The following is a 19,119-nucleotide window of genomic DNA, read 5'->3' as shown; positions in this document are numbered from 1 at the left end:
TAACGTATTTTAGTGGAGATTCCCTTGACGGAAATGGTCGCTTGTTACCTACAACTACGTATTATGTATAGTTTCAGAGTATATTTCAGCCGAGAATTCATCTTGTCTGCTAGGACAAAGCTCTTCTGATGCAAGATGGCCGCCAACTATGTATCCCGTCGACCAAGCTTTAAGAGGTCTAGCTTTATACATATGAAATCTACGATTACAAAAAGGTGTAGGGTTTGTTGCTGCATGTAGCTGGCACGGGTAGAGCGGTCTACTTGAAAAACATGTGACAAGCAAAACATCGTCAGGTATTTACATGGTCACTGGCATTTCCGAATGGTCTTTGTGAGATTGTCGTTCTTAATGCAATATAAATCCGAAGGTGCTCCGATATGCGTGTGTATAGAAAATAACATGGCTATTAACTATGTTAGCTATTAGCTATGGGTGAAAGGGTTCTTACGTATAAACTTTTAATGTGACGTAATAATATGCTACGTCGTTTTTGTTGGCTGAAAGGGGTACACGCGCAGAGACGAATACAGCGTACTTGGCTAAGATACGCGCAGATCGGCTCGAAAACAATGTCTCCACAATTTACCCGACTGGAGTTTGTTACCGTGCGGACATAATCAAACAGGGGGGCGTTTTGTGTGTTGTTGCAACCTTGCACTTGTACAGTAACATCTGTTCTATGATCATATCAGATGCCTCATGAAAGTCTCGCGCCTGCTGTCCGATTTCGTTTCTTGATTTAGGAAAGAATGAGAGAGGAGGGAGGTCAACGTATGGTGAGAGACCTCTCGAGGTTGTACGATGGAAGGACAGGGAAAGGAGAGATCTGTATGCAGCCCAAAAACCTCCCCATGGATCGCTCATTCTAATACAGAGGCTTTGACGCTTCTTGAAAAACTCAAAGACTGCTTCACCACCAATGGCACCACTGTCCCCCCTGAAACTGGTAAAAAGGTAAATCTAGCGACCAATACTTACGTAAACGTAATATACAGTCGTACCTCTACTTACGAAATTAATTGGTTCCATAACTTGTTTCGTAGCTTGAACATTTCATACGTAGAGCAGTACTTTATATGTAAATTCTCTTCGTTCTGGGGTCCTCACACAACTACTATTTTAATGTCTTAAAACATAAAGCATACAAAATCTATCCGTGTTTAAATGCATTGGAACAAGAAAAGTAGGGTTAGGTATGACTGTATTATAATCCCTATGTATTATTAATTGTTTTGTTCTGTTATTTCTCTCAGACTTATGCACAAGAATGTTTTCACTTCTTAGCTGATCTTAGACTTTGTATATGTACATGAAAGTACTTTTCTCTCCGCTAGGACAATGACATGGATGGCAGAAAAACAATCCTGGAACTGAAGGATGTCCCTCGTCCTCCTCTGCACCATGCTTCACCCCCCCAACAATCCACACGGTTTCCTGCACCTCCTCTCCCTTTGCCTCCTTGTTTGCTTCCTCCCCAGCTAACACAAGATGACCTTCAACAACAGCCTCCACCTCAACAGCAACATCAGCAAGAGGGGTTTCGGCCCAAAGTAAACGTGTGTACCCATTGTGATTACTGCATCCCTGAGGGTTATGCATTATCAGACTGTGGAGGTATAGTTGGTGGTAGCATAGCTGGAGTTGTCCCGCACTATGCAGCTTCTGAGTCCTTGGCAACACCCATTTACAAACGTAGTAATGTTGCCATGTCTGGGCCTTGTTCTGTAGCCTCAAATGTTCAGTACAGGCTCGGACCGAGGAGCGGATCTAGAGATGATAATTATGATCCGCTGCTCAGCTGTGGGTGCATACCTCAGAGGCTGTCTTCTGTCACCACCTCCCAGCCCATCTCTGCACAACCCCACACTCCTTGTTGTCCGGGACTCCTTATCAGCAAAGCTGAACTTGCGCCTATAAATCCAGCTTCTTACATTCCTCACCCCCATTTGGCTTCTTCACTCCCACCCACTTCCGCTCCGACACCTTTGCAAAGCTCTTGCCTGGCCTCTTCTGGCTGTTCTGTCTGTGGTATGGTCAGAAGAAACCAGACAAGTGCAGCACTCTGTGAGCACCCTGCTACTACAGCTGTCAACACCACACCCTCTTCAGCACATCTCTGCTCCAATCCTATTCACTTTAACGTAGAGCAAACACTTTGTGTGAAGGGGGCTCACTACTGCCAGGAGTGCTTGTTGAAGGTTGGTGACATTTTGTACACTTTTTATTCTTGACTATTACTCTTACGTGATACGATGTGTGTATGTATTTCCTCGCATCTTTGTTTATATTTTTTTGCTATTTGCAGCCCATCAATGGTTTGGGTTGCAAGTCAGAAAAAATGTGGCCCAATATTCCGGTTCCCCAAACAACCTCCGTCTCTATCCCCATTTGTAATGACTCTGGTACTTCGTCTGATCGTGTGGCCTTCAACCAGGGCAAGACTGGCCAAAAGTATGGTTAGTGAACTTTTCAATTTATGTAACTAAAAGCTCCCCGCCAGTTTTGTTAAAATAACTATTTCCCTTGTCCTTAATCCTTAGCAGCCATTTTCATCTAAGAATTCAAAAGGGATGTCATAAGGTTATAATTTAGGACAGGGCTGGCCAACTCCGGGCATCGAGAGCCTCTATCCAGTCTGTTTTCCATAGCTCCCTCGTTGATTACACCCAAATTAAATGATCAACTCATCAGCAAGCTGTCCAGAAGCTTGACACTGATCCAGATTATTTGATTTGGGTGTGTTGGTGGAGGCAGATATGTAAAACTGACTAGATAGGGGCTCTCGAGTACCAGAGTTGGCCACCCCTCATTTAGAACAATCTGCTGAGTACGTAACAAAATGATTGGCACAAAACTCTATGATCTACACACAGATTTGAACATGCCGAATTCTCTCGCATAAAAGGCGTATTTGTTGGTAAAAAAAAAAAAAAAAAGAGGACTGAATCAAGGTTTATGATGGTTATTTCCTGTTTTGCAGTAAGAAAACAACCATTCCTGTATAAATTAATTCCTTATGATTTTGACCCAAAAAATGTGCTTTTGATTTATACAGTATCAGAAATACTGTGTGATATTTTTTCTTCAGATTTTCCTTTTAAAGTAATGCATTTCTACTACCTATTAAAACTATGAATACAGAGGTGACAATTGTGAAGCTTGCGAGGCTTAAACATGAGAAATTGTGAAATTCAACAATTTTAAGGGTGTGGCTTATAAGTGGGGGGGGCACTTGTATGCAAGTAAATATGATGTGTCAGCAATCAAATCAAAATTAAATCAAAAGCTGCGTAAAACAAAGTGCGTTTTCCCAGTAAAAAAAAACAAATTAATGCAGTGGAACACCCATCATATTATTTTTGGAATAGGGGGATGCATTTATGCAGACTCCCACTAATACAAATTGTCAGTAGTTGGTTTAATGTGGTATAATGTACCATAGAGCTTTTATAGATGTGCAAATATTCCAAATAAATATATTACTACTGAATTAGCAACATATCTTGATGAGAATGGGATGAGTCAATGATAATTACATTATAAGTTGTGTTGCCTGGTGGCTTTCCTTGCAGTTTCAGGTTTTTGATTGATTAGACATGCCAGCAAACAATAATAAAAACAAAATTGTAGACCACATTTGCAATTCGTACACTACTCTCTCGTTTTCATTCTGAATGTGATTATGAGGAATCTTAGAAGTGAATCTATTCATGTGGAATTCATAGCCAGTAGCCACCTTACATTTAACAATTTGCATTAGCTACCAGAGACAGTCACTGGTATTAAGTTGACAAGAAATAAAGCACATCAGGTTTATGTTTATCTCTTAAATTTTTATTTTTGAAACAATATTTTGGTCTTTGTTGACAGGTTCACAAGAAAATGGTGGTGCAGAGAACATCCCCCCAGTTGGAGTATTTTGGGACATCGAGAACTGCAACGTGCCTAGTGGACGATCCGCTGGGGTCGTGGTGGAGCGTATACGTAGTCGTTTTTTTCAGGGCCATCGTGAGGCAGAGTTTATTTGTGTCTGTGATATAAGTAAGGAGAGTAAAGCCGTTATCCAAGAACTCAACAACTGCCAGGTAACATGTAAGAAATGGTAATTGAAAACCCGTATTTAATTTGAAAGACGCCATTTAAATGCATGTTTGTTAACCAGGTTACTGTGGCACACATCAATGCCACAGCCAAGAATGCTGCTGATGACAAGCTCCGCCAGAGCTTACGGCGCTTTGCTGAAACCCATGCTGCGCCTGCCACTGTGGTCCTAGTATCATGTGGGTTTTGTTTTCTTTAAATTCTTGATACAGTGTTCCCTCGCTTATCGCGGTTAATGGGGACTGGGACCCCCCGCAATAGCTGCATTTCCGCGAAGTAGGCGTGCCCCTTCAAAAATGCTTAAAGAAACGTATAACACGTGCACAAAAGCTCCACCAAGCAAAAACATCATAGTAGTCCGGATGGAGGATCTTCTGCAGTTTTTTGCACGTAAGAAACATTGTTATTGGGAGTTGTGAACATTGTTTTTTTTGGGCGGTGAAGATGCGCCTGTAAACAAACAGCCATGACGTCATCAATGCGAATCCTGAATTCTCACCATGTTATTGACCATTTCTTTGGCCTTTTTTTGATGCAATTACTAATTCTTATTGAATATTTTGTTTCCACCTCTTGTAAAATGATGTAATTTATAATTTTAACTTAAGATCTTTAAATTTTTTATTTTTATTTTTTCCTGAAAAAAATCTGCGAAGCTCTGAGTCCGCGAAGTAGCGAGGGAACACTGTATTCACTACTTTGGGTCTTTGGTTCAAAAAATAATTACACCCTAATTTTAACAGCTGATGTGAACTTTGCAAGTGAGTTGAGCGACCTGCGACATCGCCATGGTTTCCAGGTAATCCTTGTCCATGGTAGCCATACATCCCAGGCCCTACTGCAGCACGCTCATCGCCATGTGGCTTTTCAAGAGATCACAGCTGACCTGCCTCCACGCATGCTAGTCAAAACACAGGTAGGCATTAAAAGCATTTGTCCTTTTAAACAAAAACTAATGTAAGGTAAGTGATTGATTCAATGAAGGGAAACCCATCGGAATATATAGCTTGCCAAATTGTATGTCCTGTAAAATTGAGCCTCTTCCTGTATTCTACATGTTCTTTCCCCAATGTGAGCCACACAAGTTGTTCATTGTTTTTCCTCCTGAAACCAAAAACTACAAACAATTAAGTGTAAATCAAACAAATCTAGACAGGCTCGCTGTCTTTTCCTCCCTCCTTCAGCCCAGTTACAACCTACTCTATGTGCACAACCTTCCTGTCAACTGTGAAAAGAACATGTGGAACGCTGTGAAACAAAGGCTTCGCCGCCTCTCAGACAACTGTGGTGGCAAGGTGCTGGGCATGTCCCAGGGCACAGCAGTGCTCCGTTTTGGCAGCCCCGAGGCAGCATCACGTGCTCGTAAGCGAATGGAAAATGAGGACGTGTTTGGCCATCGAATCAGCCTCTCCGTCTCCCCGCGGCCCAGAGACGATGCAAGTATTGAGCGTGAGCTTCAGTCTCGGCCTCATCATTTTCCCCTGCCTTCGACACTGCCCCACTCATATCCAAGCCAGGACGCTATGTCTGCCGCGCCTGTAGCTACACCTTCCTTTCTTCCCCCGGAGAAGTGGAGGTCGCCAAGGAGGGCAAGGCGACCGACACGCTCATGCTACACCCCAGGCCCACTGCCTGAAAGGCCCTACAGCCCCAAGAGAGGGTGCTCTGGGCCTCCGGGTGGCGCACCTACAAAGCCCCATCAGGTCAGCAGACTGGTCAGTGCCTGCTCCTCGTTAACCTCCCTTAATCTCATTCCCTGCATTTGATGCTCTACAATACAATCCCCGCTTCCAGTGTCCTTTTAATTCATGTTTAACACCAATCATCACTCGTGCCTTGCATGCGTTAGTTGAAAAAGCTTTGTGTCGCTTAAAGGGACGTACAACACCTTTATCATTTCGAAAGATTCTTTTTTTTCTTAAGTGTAAATTCTGCTATGTTATAGTGGACAAAAACAAAACTAAGCCATTATTTCAAGGAAGTGGCCGATATTGACATGATATCAACGTTACTACTATTTAAGACAATCAAATGGTATTATCCCAGATTGCCAGCGCTTTCTTGAGATGCCATTAATATCCATTATCACATACACTTGTGTTTGAGTGCATGTGGGTATAACTAACGTCACCAAATAACTGCACCTGTAAGGGGGGTAAATTATTTTGTGGAAGAAATTTGTTTTATTGGGTGTCAAACTCATTTTTGTGACGGGCGACATAATTGTTAGTTTCTTTCTCAGGGACATAGGGCGAACCTATAAAATGTCCATCAATAACATAATTTAATAATTTTAAAATCAGAAGCAAGTCTAAAAAATTATAATTATAAATGTACGTCTATTGCTTTTGCGGACCAATCATCTGATGAGCCGGATCTGACCAGTGAGCTTTGAGTTTGACACCTGTGCCTTAAATACTTGGAGCAAATGCCTTTCACATGATCCTTTGAAATAGGTGTTGTGTGTCCTTTTGATGTCTTGCGTGCTTTTAAAACTTCTGAATTGCTGTACTAACGTGAGTTTATATTAACTAACCAAGTGATTAACCACTTGGGTTGAGCTTGGCCCTGTACTGCTTTGTGTGTGTGGCCTGTTTTTGCTTAGTCCAAAGTCTGCTTCATGTATTGTATTTAGTTTTCTCTTTTGCTGAACCTTGTGGCTGCAGAGAAAACATTTTCCCGGTGACTCAAACATCCATTCCATACTCGCTCATTTTCATTCACTTGAAACGCACGACCAGATGTACATGCTTACGTTCATTCAGTCAAAACTAACAGCAAATTCCATTCTTTATTGTAGAATTTGGAAAATGCAGAGAGCAACCCTAAAATGGGTTTTCACCACCAAGATAAAGGATGTCCACCTTCCTCCTCCCCCCATAGTCATGAGATTGAATCACTGGATCAGCTTTCCAAACCTGGCTTTGATGGGGAATCCATTTTCAAAAGAAGGTATTTATATTAAAAGTGAAGTGTCAGGTTTTGTTCACTGACTATACCAAAGAAAATAGAAACCTCTATAGTAAGACTTTCATTTTATTTATCCTAACAGAGTAACTGAGTATCCTATTGAAGAAGAGAGAAGATCAGCCAAATTTCAGATTAGCACACCTTCTGCTTTCAGCAAACTCAATCTACAGAGAAGCTTTAGCCCTCTTGTCTTATCCCAGGGTTCTTGTTCATCCAGGTGATCTTATTTCATAGGCATACTATGAAGACCCGAATAATAGTAGGCACTGGAATAATAGTAGGGAGTAGAAAATTCCAAATGAATTAATAGTAGGCACTGTAATAATAGTAGGCAGTGGAAAATTCCAAAAATAATGAATTTTAGTAGTAGTAGTAGTACTATTATTGCGGTGTCTACTTTTATTAATTCATTTGAAATTTTCCACTCCCTACTATTATTCTAGTGCCTACTATTATTCGGGTCTTCATAGTACTCAAATTATGCAAAGAAACTGAGATGTAGAACTTGGGTCAAGGTATTCTTAATGTTAAATTCTATGTGATATATAATCCTGTTTCCTATCTTGCTTTCCCTTCTTTCAAAGAACTGCATCGCCCTGCCTTTCTAGCCGGTCTTCTCCTGTACTTCCTGCTTCTCGAAGTCCTTGTCCTGATTTTGTACCTGAGCCATTTTCAGACGGAGCTAAAATCCAAGTAGCTAACCTTGACTACAGAATGTCCCGCAAGGAGTTACAACAGAATCTACGTGACACCTTCTACCGATATGGGAGGGTATGTTTTTTGTGATTGGAAGTATCGCCATGATAAACATTTTAATGAGTGTATTAGTGCTGTTTCAGAAAGCTCTTCATTTCACTTGCAAGTAAAATACTTGTGTTGTTTTTAGGTAAAAGGAGTGGAGCTTAGTCCCCACACTGACTACCAGCTGAAGGCTACAATCCACATGCAGTCTTTACAGCAGGCTATCAGTGCCGTGAGTGGACTGCACCGTTACAAAATTGGAGGCAAGCGCATCCAGGTGTCTTTGATCACAGGTGGCCCAAATAAATCCACAGCCATGCTCAGGTACAAATATTCATACATTAGGCTTTATTGCAAGGCATTTGTTTAATGTAACCTTTCATTTCATTCATTTCATATTAAAGCTCAGAGATTAGCAGCATTCTTCAGGAAGCACCTGCCAACTGCCTTCCTCTTTTGAAGTTTACTGAGATCTATGAGAAGAAGTAAGTATCTTGGATTCGTAAAGTGAGTGCATGTTGAAACATAATGAAAGGCAATGCCTAATACTAACATGAAGTTCCAGGGCTTGCTCCAAACAGTATGTGATTTCTCAACCCCACCTATAGATTTCACCGTAAACTTTTGATGAGCGATATCTACAAGCTGCCAGATCTAGTAGCTGTTCGGGAGCAGGGGGGCAGCAGGCTGCTGTGCCTTCTGCCCAGCGGCCAAATTCGTCAGAGTCCTCTGGGATCCTCTCAGTCACAAGAGAGCTCCTCTACAGCAAGTGGCAGCCCTGTGATTTTTGAGGAGCTGGAGTACCATGAACCCATTTGCAGACAACACTACACACAGCACAAATTCAGGCAAGAGCCTAGTACAAATTACTTTGTATTTGAACAGTTTGTGTCTCCTGTATCTATTGGATTCAATACAGTGTTCCCCCGCTTCTTCGCGGTTCAGCTATCGCGGACTCAGAGCTTCGCAGATTTTTTTGGGAAAAAAAATACAAATATTACATTGAAACAACATATTTTACAGTTTTTTGTTATAACATGAATTTCACTCTCTCTACCCGTATTTTATATGGTGTGCTGTATACAGGGGGTAAACATTTTTAAAAAAATGGAATTAAATTCAAATTAAGCATTTTGAAAGGGGAATCCCTACTTCGCGGAATGCACTTATCGCGGGTGGTCCCGGTCCCCATTAACCGTGATAAGCAGGGGAACACTATCATACAATTTTTAAAAGTGGTTTTCACAGTAAATTTGCATATTCATTCAGAAAACCTATCTTAAGATATATCTTATTATTGATCATGGAGCATTTCCTTTCTCTTTCATAGTGAGGCAGACTTTGACCCAGACTCGTATACAATTCCATTTGTGGTCATGTCAATAAGCAAATTGGCCTCTGAAGTTCATGCACTGCTTCACTCGCATGAAGGAACACTTCCCCTCCTTAGGTGACAACATAATTGATTTAAAATACTTTAGATTAGTCCAACCTTCATTTATCACAGTATAAATTCAATACAATACCATGTTATCTTAGTTTTCCAGACTGCTATGAAGAAAAGTTCACTCGGCTGGAGCTGGGTAACGAGAATCTGGAATTTGGTGTTCCTTTAGAGCACCTTATCACCTGTATTCCAAGTGTAACCATAGTCACAGCTCAGAACGGTTTCAAAGTCATCAAGTGGATTCACAATAAGCCACCAGTTCCCAACTCTGGTGAGGAATGTCACTAAACCAAACTATTTAAATGTGTCGAATAAGAATAAAAATACAGTCCTATATTTTTAATTATTTTAAAAATAGGAAAATTCCTTTTGTTTCCTACAGAGCCATGGATCCACCGATGCAAAAGTCCTGTTGGCAACCCTCAACTCATTCAATTCAGCAGAGAAATTATCGATCTCTTGAAGAGTCAACCATCTTGCATCATGCCTATCAGCAAATTTATACCATCTTACCATCATCATTTTGCCAAACAGTGCCGGGTTTCTGATTATGGATACACAAAGTTGCTGGAGCTCCTAGAAGCAGTACCGCATGTCCTACAGGTACAGTATTGAGTTCCTTAACCGGGCTGTTTTTTTCCCATGTTAATTTTGTATTCGATCGATGTCCATTTCATTAGTCATCCACCGTTTTTGTGTGATTGTAAATTTGTAAGGCCCTAGTTATGTAGATCACACTTACAGGGGGTCACTTCTCTTTTTAGATCATTAAAATGAGGATTTTGCTAAATACAGTGTTCCCTCGCTACTTCGCGCTTCAGCTATCGCGGACTCGGAGCTTCGCAGATTTTTTTCAGGAAAAAAAAATTAAAAATGTAAAGATATTAAGTTAAAATTATAAATTAAATCATTTTACAAGAGGTGGAAACAAAATATTCAATAAGAATTAGTAATTGGGGGGGTCCTGTCCCCATTAGCCGCGATAACCGAGGGAACACTGTAATAATTTGTTGACCTTGTTTCATTAGTCAAGTATATATTTATGTAAGCTTTAATTTCCAGATTTTGGGGATGGGTTCTAAACGATTCCTCACCCTCACTCATCGAGCCCAAGTCAAGCGTTTCACTCAAGACTTATTAAAGCTTCTCAAATTTCAAGCCAGCAAGCAAGTGGCTATCAAGGACTTCTTGCAAGCATACCATTGGTCAGCCAACACATCAAGTTACTTTAAATTCATTATGATCAAACTATTTGTCACAATTCTACATTGTGTTAGATGTTGCAGAGTTCTTCTGTAAATAACATTTTGTATGCCTCTTTCAAAGGTGCTTTTCCAGAGATTGGAATGTAACAGACTATGGAACATGTGGTATTGGTGACCTGCTGTCTGAGATCCCCGATACGACTATAACCACCACACAACACGAGAATGACACAGTCATCTCTGTTCCCAAGAGAGGTAACTTTTTTTCTTTCTTTTTTTTAATGGATGAGCTTCTTGTATTCTCTTTGTGCTACACAGTAGTTATGTAAAAAATGCAAATAAAACAAACAGGGTGTAGTGGATTAAGTTTGTAGCAGCATTAGAAACCTATTTACTCTGAATGAGCAACTCTAACTGTTTGCTTAACCAAAGAGCGCACTGGAGATGAAATGGAGCGCACAAAACACTTTGGGAAGGAAGTGGTGGACCTCCTCCGTCACCAACCTCACTGCCGAATGCCCTTCAGCAAGTTCATCCCCACCTATCACCACCACTTTGGACGTCAGTGTAAACTCAGCTACTATGGCTTCACCAAGCTCATTGATCTCTTTGAGGCCATTCCTGAAGTGCTAATGGTGAGTAAACATGCTTTTCAAGGTTAATACAGCGGTACTTCTTCTCACGAAATGAATTTGTTCCAGAACTTGTTTCGTCACTTTGATTTTATGCAAGTAAATCGTGACGATATGTAAGTTCTCTAATTAGTCCCACGATCCTAAGAAAAACTTTCAACTAAACCCTCTACAAATTATCAAAGTGTACCACTTTTATATGAAAGATGTGACAAACACAAATGAGAGAAAATATTTAATGTATTGAAATTACTAAAAAAAAAATGCAAAACATTTCTTATTTGTGTACAGCGCTGCGAGGAGGAAAAAGTAATTTTGAAGAAAAAACTAAGTTGCTTTAACCACACTCAAAATAAAACTAAAAAGCAGAATACACCGCTACCGCGACAATTTCAAAATTAGGGAGAGAGGAAATGTACTAACACTTTTTTACATTTTTTTTTTATGTTGAAGCATTCGTAAGTAGAGGTACCTCTGTAATTGTTTTGAGAAGACTCACACAAACAAACGCACAGTTACAGGTATAAGGGAGCTTTTTATGCACCAGCTGCTAGTTAGCTCCTTATATCCTCCTTACTACCAGTAGTTCAAATTTTTCCTCTGTAGGGGACATTTGTAAATCCAAATATCTCCCACCTAGTGCATGCACTTGCATTAACTCCCTTTTTTGCTCTATAGAGGACATTCAGAGCTTTCCAATGATAACAAATTTCTTTTGCAGTATTAAAATTACTTCACATAAATTGGGGAATTGCAAGATTAATGATTGGGTAAGATTTCTTTCCGGGTAGTTGGGAGGATAAAAAGCAAGCAGACTATGAGACTAGCAAAAAGGGGCAGGTATACAAAATCATAGAATCTAGTGAGACTTCAAGCTCAAAATAGCGGAAAGCTGATTTGCCAGAAGCTTCCTAGTCATGACCAACTGTATGAAGGGGAAAACTGATTAGACAGAAGCTATTCTATCTGGTGACTATGTAAAGCACATACAGTGTTCCCTCAGGTTATCGCGGTTAATGGGGACCGGGACCACCCGCGATAAGTGAATTTTCGCGAAGTAGGGATTCCCCTTCAAAAATGCTTAATTTGAATTGAATTCCAAAAAAAAAAGTTTTATTTAAAAAAAATTAAGAATTTTTTACCCCCCTGTATACAGTACACCATATAGAATACGGGTAGAGAGAGTGAAATTCGTGTTATAACAAAAAACATGTAAAATATGTTGTTTCAATGTAATATTTGGATTTTTTTTCCCCCCAAAAAAATCAGCGAAGCTCTGAGTCCGCGATAGCTGAACCGCAAAATAGCGAGGGAACACTGTATTACATACAATGAGATAAAAGGATTGCCCCAAGCATCAAACTTCAGTCAGCCAACATGGCTGCTTATTGCTCAACAGGATGTACATGACATAACATAAGAGATAATTCATGACACTACTTTTAACAGTGCTTCAAGTCCTCTTTTCTGATATAACCTTAGGTGTTGGAGTGTGGTGAGGAGAAGGTACTGATACTAACAGAGGTAGAGCGCATAAAAGCTCTTGCAGCACAACTGGTCAAACTGCTAAGAGCTCAGAAGAACTCGAGTCTTCCTGTGAATCAGCTGCTGACAGAGTATAGCAAGACCTTTGGCTATGGAATACGACTGCAGGACTACGACACCAGCTCAGTGCCTGCATTACTCAGTAAACTCTGCCATGTTGTTAAGGTAAAACGTTGTTTATTTCATAGGCTAATCTGCCAAGTGTAGTCGTACCTCTACTTACGGAATTAATTGGTTCCAGAACTTTTTTGTGTGTTGAAAATTTCGTAAGTAGAGTAGTACTTCATATGCAAATTCTCTAATTCGTTCCACAGTCCTCACACAACTACCATCTAAACCCTTTAAAATTTGTCAGTGTCCCAATTTTGCATGAAAGACATGGGAAACACAAAAAGATTAAATGATAAGAAAATGATTTATTAATGTCTTAAAATAAATAAGCATGCAAAATCTATAGATAGATAGAATTGGTCGCCCAAATACTTTAAAGTGGGAGTACAAGCTGTAAATGCCCATATTTCAGTGCCATTGAGTGTGCACAATATTCACGCCACTCTAACTGGCATGGTCGCTGCCACACACTCGTAGTCAGAATTTATTGGACATTTCACACTCGTAATGACTGCCAATGACTTTCCTATAAAGGTTTGATCCACTTTCTTTTACAAGGTGGAGGATGGCCCAGAAGGCCGGGAAATTCAGCTCATCAACAGGAGGTCTTTGCGTTTGCTGACATCACAACTTCTGGCCCTGCTTATGTCTCAAGAAAAAGATGTTGACAAGGGTATGAGGGTGGGTGTGCTGTGCCAACATTACCAGATGGTCCACAGAAGCACGCTCAACCCTTGTGAATATGGGTTTCTCTCCCTCAGTGAGCTACTCAAGAGCCTGCCATACCTTGTGGAGGTGAAAAACCCATTCATTAAATGATATCGTAGCCACTCCTCGTAACATAGCAGTATTGCTACTGACCTTTTTTTGCAGATTTACTTTGAAGGGGTTGCTGGGGGCGTTGAAGCTGGCATCACCACAAGCAGTCCGGGTGAGGAGTGGGTGAGGCTGACGAGGCTTTACCAGTTTGCCCGTGACGTACGGGCGCTGCTCCACACCTACCATTACAACCAGATCTTCCTGACCGAGTTCCAAGGAGCTTATAAAAAATTTACTGGCTGCAGCCTGGAGTCAGGCTCATATGGGTACAACAACACTGATGAGTTGCTGAGTGCCATTCCCCAGGTGCCAATGTAGTTATATTTGCACTATGTTTGGATTGTACATGCTTTATAATCATGTTGTACAGTGTTCCCTCGCTTATCGCGGTTAATGGGGACTGGGACCACCCACGATAAGTGCATTTCCACGAAGTAGGGATTCCCCTTCAAAAATGCTTAATTTGAATTTAATTCCAAATATATATATATTTTTATTTTTTTTACCCCCCTGTATACAGTACACCATATAGAATACGGGTAGAGAGAGAGTGAAATTCATGTTATAACAAAAAAAAACTGTAAAATATGTTGTTGCAATGTAATATTTGTATTTTTTTTATTTTTATTTTCCCAAAAAAATCCACGAAGCTCTTGAGTCCGCGATAGCTGAACCGCGAAGTAGTGGGGGAACACTGTATTATAAATTGCTCATTTTCTTTTTCTTTTAAATTGTTTGGTCATCAGGTGGTCTGGATAAAAGGTCATGGTCACAAAAGGATTATCGTTTTGAAGAACGATATGAAAGGCAAAAACACAATTTTTTGCGGCTAATGTGATCTGTGTGGGCGATAAATAATGACAGGCTTGTGTGTTGTTTTCATGCAGAGAGGACGAGCGCTTCACTCTCCGGCAGCCCTCAACCAGTAGACGACGTTGAGAGCCCGAGGGACAGTCCAACGAGCATCACACATTCCGAATCCCAGATTTCAAGTAAGAAAATAAATCGCACGTTGAGTCAACAAGAATTATATTTTGGTTTGACTTTTTGTTCGAACTTTTCAAAGTTTTATTTGCAAAAGTAGGTGTTGCTTGGTCAATCAATGTTCCAACTGGGGCAATTTAGAGTGTCCAACCCGCCAACCATGCGAGTCTTTGGAATGTGGGAGGAAACTGGAGTACCCAGAGGAAACTCACGAAGGCCCTGGAAGAATATGCAAACTCCACACAGGAGGTCTGACCTGGATTTGAACCCAGGACCCTGGAACTGTGAGGCCGACGTGCTGGTGAAATCCATGCATTTATAATAAAAAAAAAGACAAAAAAATAAAGGTTAATCATTTTTAAAATGGTTTCCCAAAAACCAAGTGGTTAGCGCGTCGGCCTGACAGTTCTGAGGTTGAGGGTTCATTCCCAGGTTTGCACCTTCCTGTGTGGAGTTTGCATCTTCCCACCAGACCTATGTGGATTTTATCCGGCGCTTCTGGTTTCCTCCCACATCCCAAACTCACCTTAAATTGCCCCTATTAAGTGAGCGTGAATGGTTGTCCATCTCCTTGGGCCCTGTGATTGGCTGGCCACAAATTCCCTGTGTCCCCCCCTGCCTGGTGCCCATAGTTGGCTGAGGTAGGCTCCAGCACCCCCCACTGTACTTGAAGATAAGTGGTATGGAAAGTGAATGTTTTTGAATTACAAAAAATGATAAATTGCTCTATACATGGTCAAATGTCTTAAATTTCAATGTCTAAATAGCTGTCCACTATAGTGACCACTGTCCCTGAAAGGGTTTTGTTGACAACAACTGAACCATCTTGTACTCGATAAGAAAAAACTTGAACATTTGATTCAGTCAATCTTCTGGGTTCCCCTAATGCTCACCAGCATATCATTGGATAATAATTCAAGCTGTAAAATGTTATCGAGTTTTCTGTAATACAATTTTATGGCTCCAAAATGGCTTTTGACCAAATGGTTTGCATTCACTAACAAAACTAACCCAAACCTTCCTTACCATCTAGGTCCAGCTGTAGTACCTGACTCTGAGCTTCTGTATCTGACAGACCCAATGGACCTTCTTTGTGGCCCGGTCCCATCGTGCCTGCCTTCACCTCAGCTCCACCCTGATCCTGTTCTATCACAGCAGGCAGATCTGATCCATTTCGAGGACAAAACGCTGCTAATGCCTAATGAAGCAGGTAACCATGCGTATGAAAAATCACCATTAGATTCTCTTTTCAAATGTTAAATGTTCCTTAGTCAATTTAGCTGCATTAAATGGTTATAGTTATCTAGGGCAGGTGTGGCGAACACGCTGCTCCCGGGCCGCAATGAATGCGGCTCTTTGCTGATCATATTTTCGTATATACTGCGTCTCTTTGCCTCGTTTCACCATTTTCTTATTTTTATTCTTGGTTAAAACACACAAATTCATTTAAAACACAAATTCATTTAAAACACACAAATTCATTTAAAACACACAAATTCATTTAAAACACACAAATTCATTTAAAACACACAAATTCATTTAAAACACACAAATTCATTTAAAACACACAAATTCATTTAAAACACACAAATTCATTTAAAACACACAAATTCATTTAAAACACACAAATTCATTTAAAACACACAAATTCATTTAAAACACACAAATTCATTTAAACCACTCAAATTCATTTAAACCACTCAAATTCATTTAAAACACAAATTCATTTAAAACACACAAATTCATTTAAAACACACAAATTCATTTAAAAAACACAAATTCATTTAAAACACACAAATTCATTTAAAACACACAAATTCATTTAAAACACACAAATTCATTCGAAACACACAAACTCATTCGAAACACACAAATTCATTCGAAACACACAAATTCATTCAAAACACACAAATTCATTCAAAACACACAAATTTATTCAAAACACACAAATTCATTCAAAACACACAAATTCATTCAACACACAAATTCATTCATCAAAACAATTAACAAATCATATTTTAAAAAGTTATTTGGCAGATTTATGCTGCTCCTGACGTAAGGCTCTTTGACTCCAACAATTTAAAATGTTGGTTCTTTGTGTCTAACTTGTTTGACACTCCTGATCTAAGGGGATTAAAACAACATTGGATAACTTGTTTCTTCCTGTATTCGGGAAATTTCATTGTCACGGTAGCAAGAGGGGGAGAATGCAGATACAGGAAAATACATTTTAAACATAAATAGATGGCTAGTCATACATAAGTTAATATGCCATGAGCCTGTCAAGTTCACACCTTTGATAGTTTCTTTCTCTTCTTACATTTCCAGAGGGCAAAGCATTCATCACGCTCACGCTTGACAAAGACGAGGAGCTCAGCGCCCCCAAGAATATGGAGACTACAAACAGAAGAGGCCCCCGCAGTAGAATCAAGCTGGCTGCCAACTTTTCATTCAAACTAGGTCTCTGAATTAACCAGCACACATGGACTGCGAGCCAAACTATAGTTGAGCCGTAGTGTAACTCTGTGTAGAAGAGTTGAGCACCTATAGTAATCACACTGCAGATTAACCACTGTTGAAAGGCATTTGGCGTTGCTTCTTCTTTTCATTGCAATTTCATGGTTTGCTTTTCTCAATCGCAACCATATATATTACTTTTAAAATCACATTGCATTGCAGTGGGAATCGCAAGGCTTTAATCTTTTTACCTTTTGCACATTTTCGAAAATTTGCAAATGTAAAACTGATTAGGGCTTCTGTCCATTCACAAATACAATTTTATCCCCAAGAAAATGTCAACAGAAACCAAGACATGAGTTAGCTGCCACTGCACACAGCACACAAAGCATTTTTTGCTGAAAAAAAAATAACCCACTTGTTTTAGTATGTTAAAATAAAATTACTCTCGGGTCCTGCGCTTGACTAATTGACTGATTTGAGGACATTGTTTGGATCTAAAAATATATAGTAGTTAAAAAATCTTATTTGAATAATACCTGAAGACAAAGAATCTCATTTGATATTCTTCTGGAAAATTTGTAGCTCCTATACGGAATGTTCAAGTCCTCGTTATTTACTTTTCTTTTAAAGACCCCCCCTCTACCCACCACCTGTATAACAAGTCAGTTAAATTTGGTGATGTTGATGAGCCTGAAAAAGTGAAGTCCCATAAGGCATGGTGTGTGTATTTGGACAATTTGAGCCAGCGGTCAGTATATTTGTTAATTTTTTTCCTGTTAGTATTTCTCCACTGTAGGCAATGTGCCATATTGTATGCACGATGTGCATACATGTGTGAGCATGTCAGCCGTAAAAGGCGCTAAGATAGGAACAGATGATGGAAAACAATCTTTGGGCTATGGTTTTTCTTGTTGGAGGTTATGCCACCTTTGTAATCACTACTAAAGTACAAGGTTGTGGCTAATCTTCAATTTCCTTCTGAACCTCATTGCTTGCTTTTAGTGACTGATGGTCTCCTGAATGAGTTGAGGATTCGAAGGATGTGCACTGAAGTTTGGGATTTGTCATAATGACATGGACGGTCATAGGTTTTGAATGGAATGATATTAGATGGTGGTGCGCCACTGGGGTTTAGTGAAGCCTCCACTATAGTGCCGCGTCCACATAGAGAACCATCTGTGGCTCTCTGGATTTTGCCTGGCATTTACAATGGCTTGTATTTGCCATGCTGACTAAGGAATGGCCGTAATACGTCCACTTGTCAAATGTTCCTGCTCTTTCAGATGGTCTTTTCTAGTCTGCTGGCTGATTGGTTTCTGCCCGCCACTGTTGGTTCTCATTGGATTTATGAAGACAGTTCTCGTAATTGGCATTTTTTTTGCTCAGATAAAACCATTTAGAGAATGGGTAAGGGTCCATTCACTGCATATTTACTTGTTCAGCTGGTGTAATGACATGACTAAAAATTGTGGATGTTTGCCCACCCAAATTAGTATTTTTGCTTGATACTTTTTCGGTCTTTCTGCCCTTAATAAATTCAATTTGATCTGATGAAATGCTGCTCAAGGAAAGAATTTGGATTCAACAATAATAGGATCTTTAAATTTTTTTCTGATAAGACCTATTTTTAATTTTGAGTACATCTGAGCTCTCTGTTCAGTGACAACTAGCTCATAATGGACACAGTGGCCCATTTAGTGTCTCCCTTTTGTAGGTCTAATCTTTGAAAAGTTCTGGAAATATGCACATCTGCATAGTTTTGGTTCACGGAATACTAAATGCAATTCAGTCTGCCAATATAGTCCAAGAAATTGATGTATTCTTGTTTGTATTAAGTCATCTTTAAGTTCTTTTTGTCATTTGTACACCAGTTGTGTTGGATGGGTGGAGGGGTTAGAATTTAAAAATGATTTCCTGTTGTGAGTATTTCCCTTTCGCTACAATCTTCCCTTTCGTACCATCTGTCAGTTCTCAAGCCTCTCCGCAACTTGTTGCCGTCAAATATTTGTAAAAGGGACGAGTACAGATCTGTTAATAAACTTCACCAAGCAAGTATTGCTTTTGTTCTTCAGTTTCTTTGTTGATGGATGTTGAGAGTAAG

The 19,119-nt window shown here is 40.0% G+C and overlaps 1 protein-coding gene across 5 annotated transcripts; it reads left to right on the top strand.

Moving 5' to 3' along the window:
* The first annotated feature begins 202 nt into the window (after nucleotides 1-202).
* marf1 (meiosis regulator and mRNA stability factor 1) lies at nucleotides 203-19,073 on the top strand. Of its 5 annotated transcripts, none has more exons than XM_077718145.1 (27): nucleotides 203-296; nucleotides 747-957; nucleotides 1,338-1,559; nucleotides 2,309-2,459; nucleotides 3,874-4,088; nucleotides 4,166-4,283; nucleotides 4,848-5,020; nucleotides 5,289-5,819; nucleotides 6,905-7,056; nucleotides 7,157-7,291; nucleotides 7,659-7,845; nucleotides 7,961-8,139; nucleotides 8,220-8,300; nucleotides 8,424-8,663; nucleotides 9,146-9,265; nucleotides 9,355-9,533; nucleotides 9,645-9,865; nucleotides 10,325-10,467; nucleotides 10,589-10,722; nucleotides 10,900-11,102; nucleotides 12,582-12,809; nucleotides 13,314-13,550; nucleotides 13,629-13,880; nucleotides 14,321-14,381; nucleotides 14,462-14,566; nucleotides 15,592-15,768; nucleotides 16,887-19,073. In XM_077718145.1, the coding sequence occupies exons 2-27, from the start codon at nucleotides 805-807 to the stop codon at nucleotides 17,024-17,026; spliced, it is 4,737 nt and encodes a 1,578-aa protein (XP_077574271.1). In that variant the 5' UTR covers nucleotides 203-296; nucleotides 747-804; the 3' UTR covers nucleotides 17,027-19,073. The 5 variants fall into 5 exon arrangements, with proteins under 5 accessions (XP_077574271.1, XP_077574267.1, XP_077574269.1 ...); XM_077718141.1 differs by having other exon boundaries at nucleotides 1,338-2,201; nucleotides 5,289-5,807; XM_077718143.1 differs by having other exon boundaries at nucleotides 1,338-2,201; nucleotides 15,634-15,768.
* The last annotated feature ends 46 nt before the right edge of the window (nucleotides 19,074-19,119 follow it).

Source organism: Stigmatopora nigra, chromosome 6 (assembly GCF_051989575.1).
Source record: "Stigmatopora nigra isolate UIUO_SnigA chromosome 6, RoL_Snig_1.1, whole genome shotgun sequence".
NCBI classification, from domain to species: Eukaryota; Metazoa; Chordata; class Actinopteri; order Syngnathiformes; family Syngnathidae; genus Stigmatopora; species Stigmatopora nigra.
Note: the sequence above shows the minus strand (reverse complement) of the source record. Positions and strands in the feature narration are given on the sequence as shown.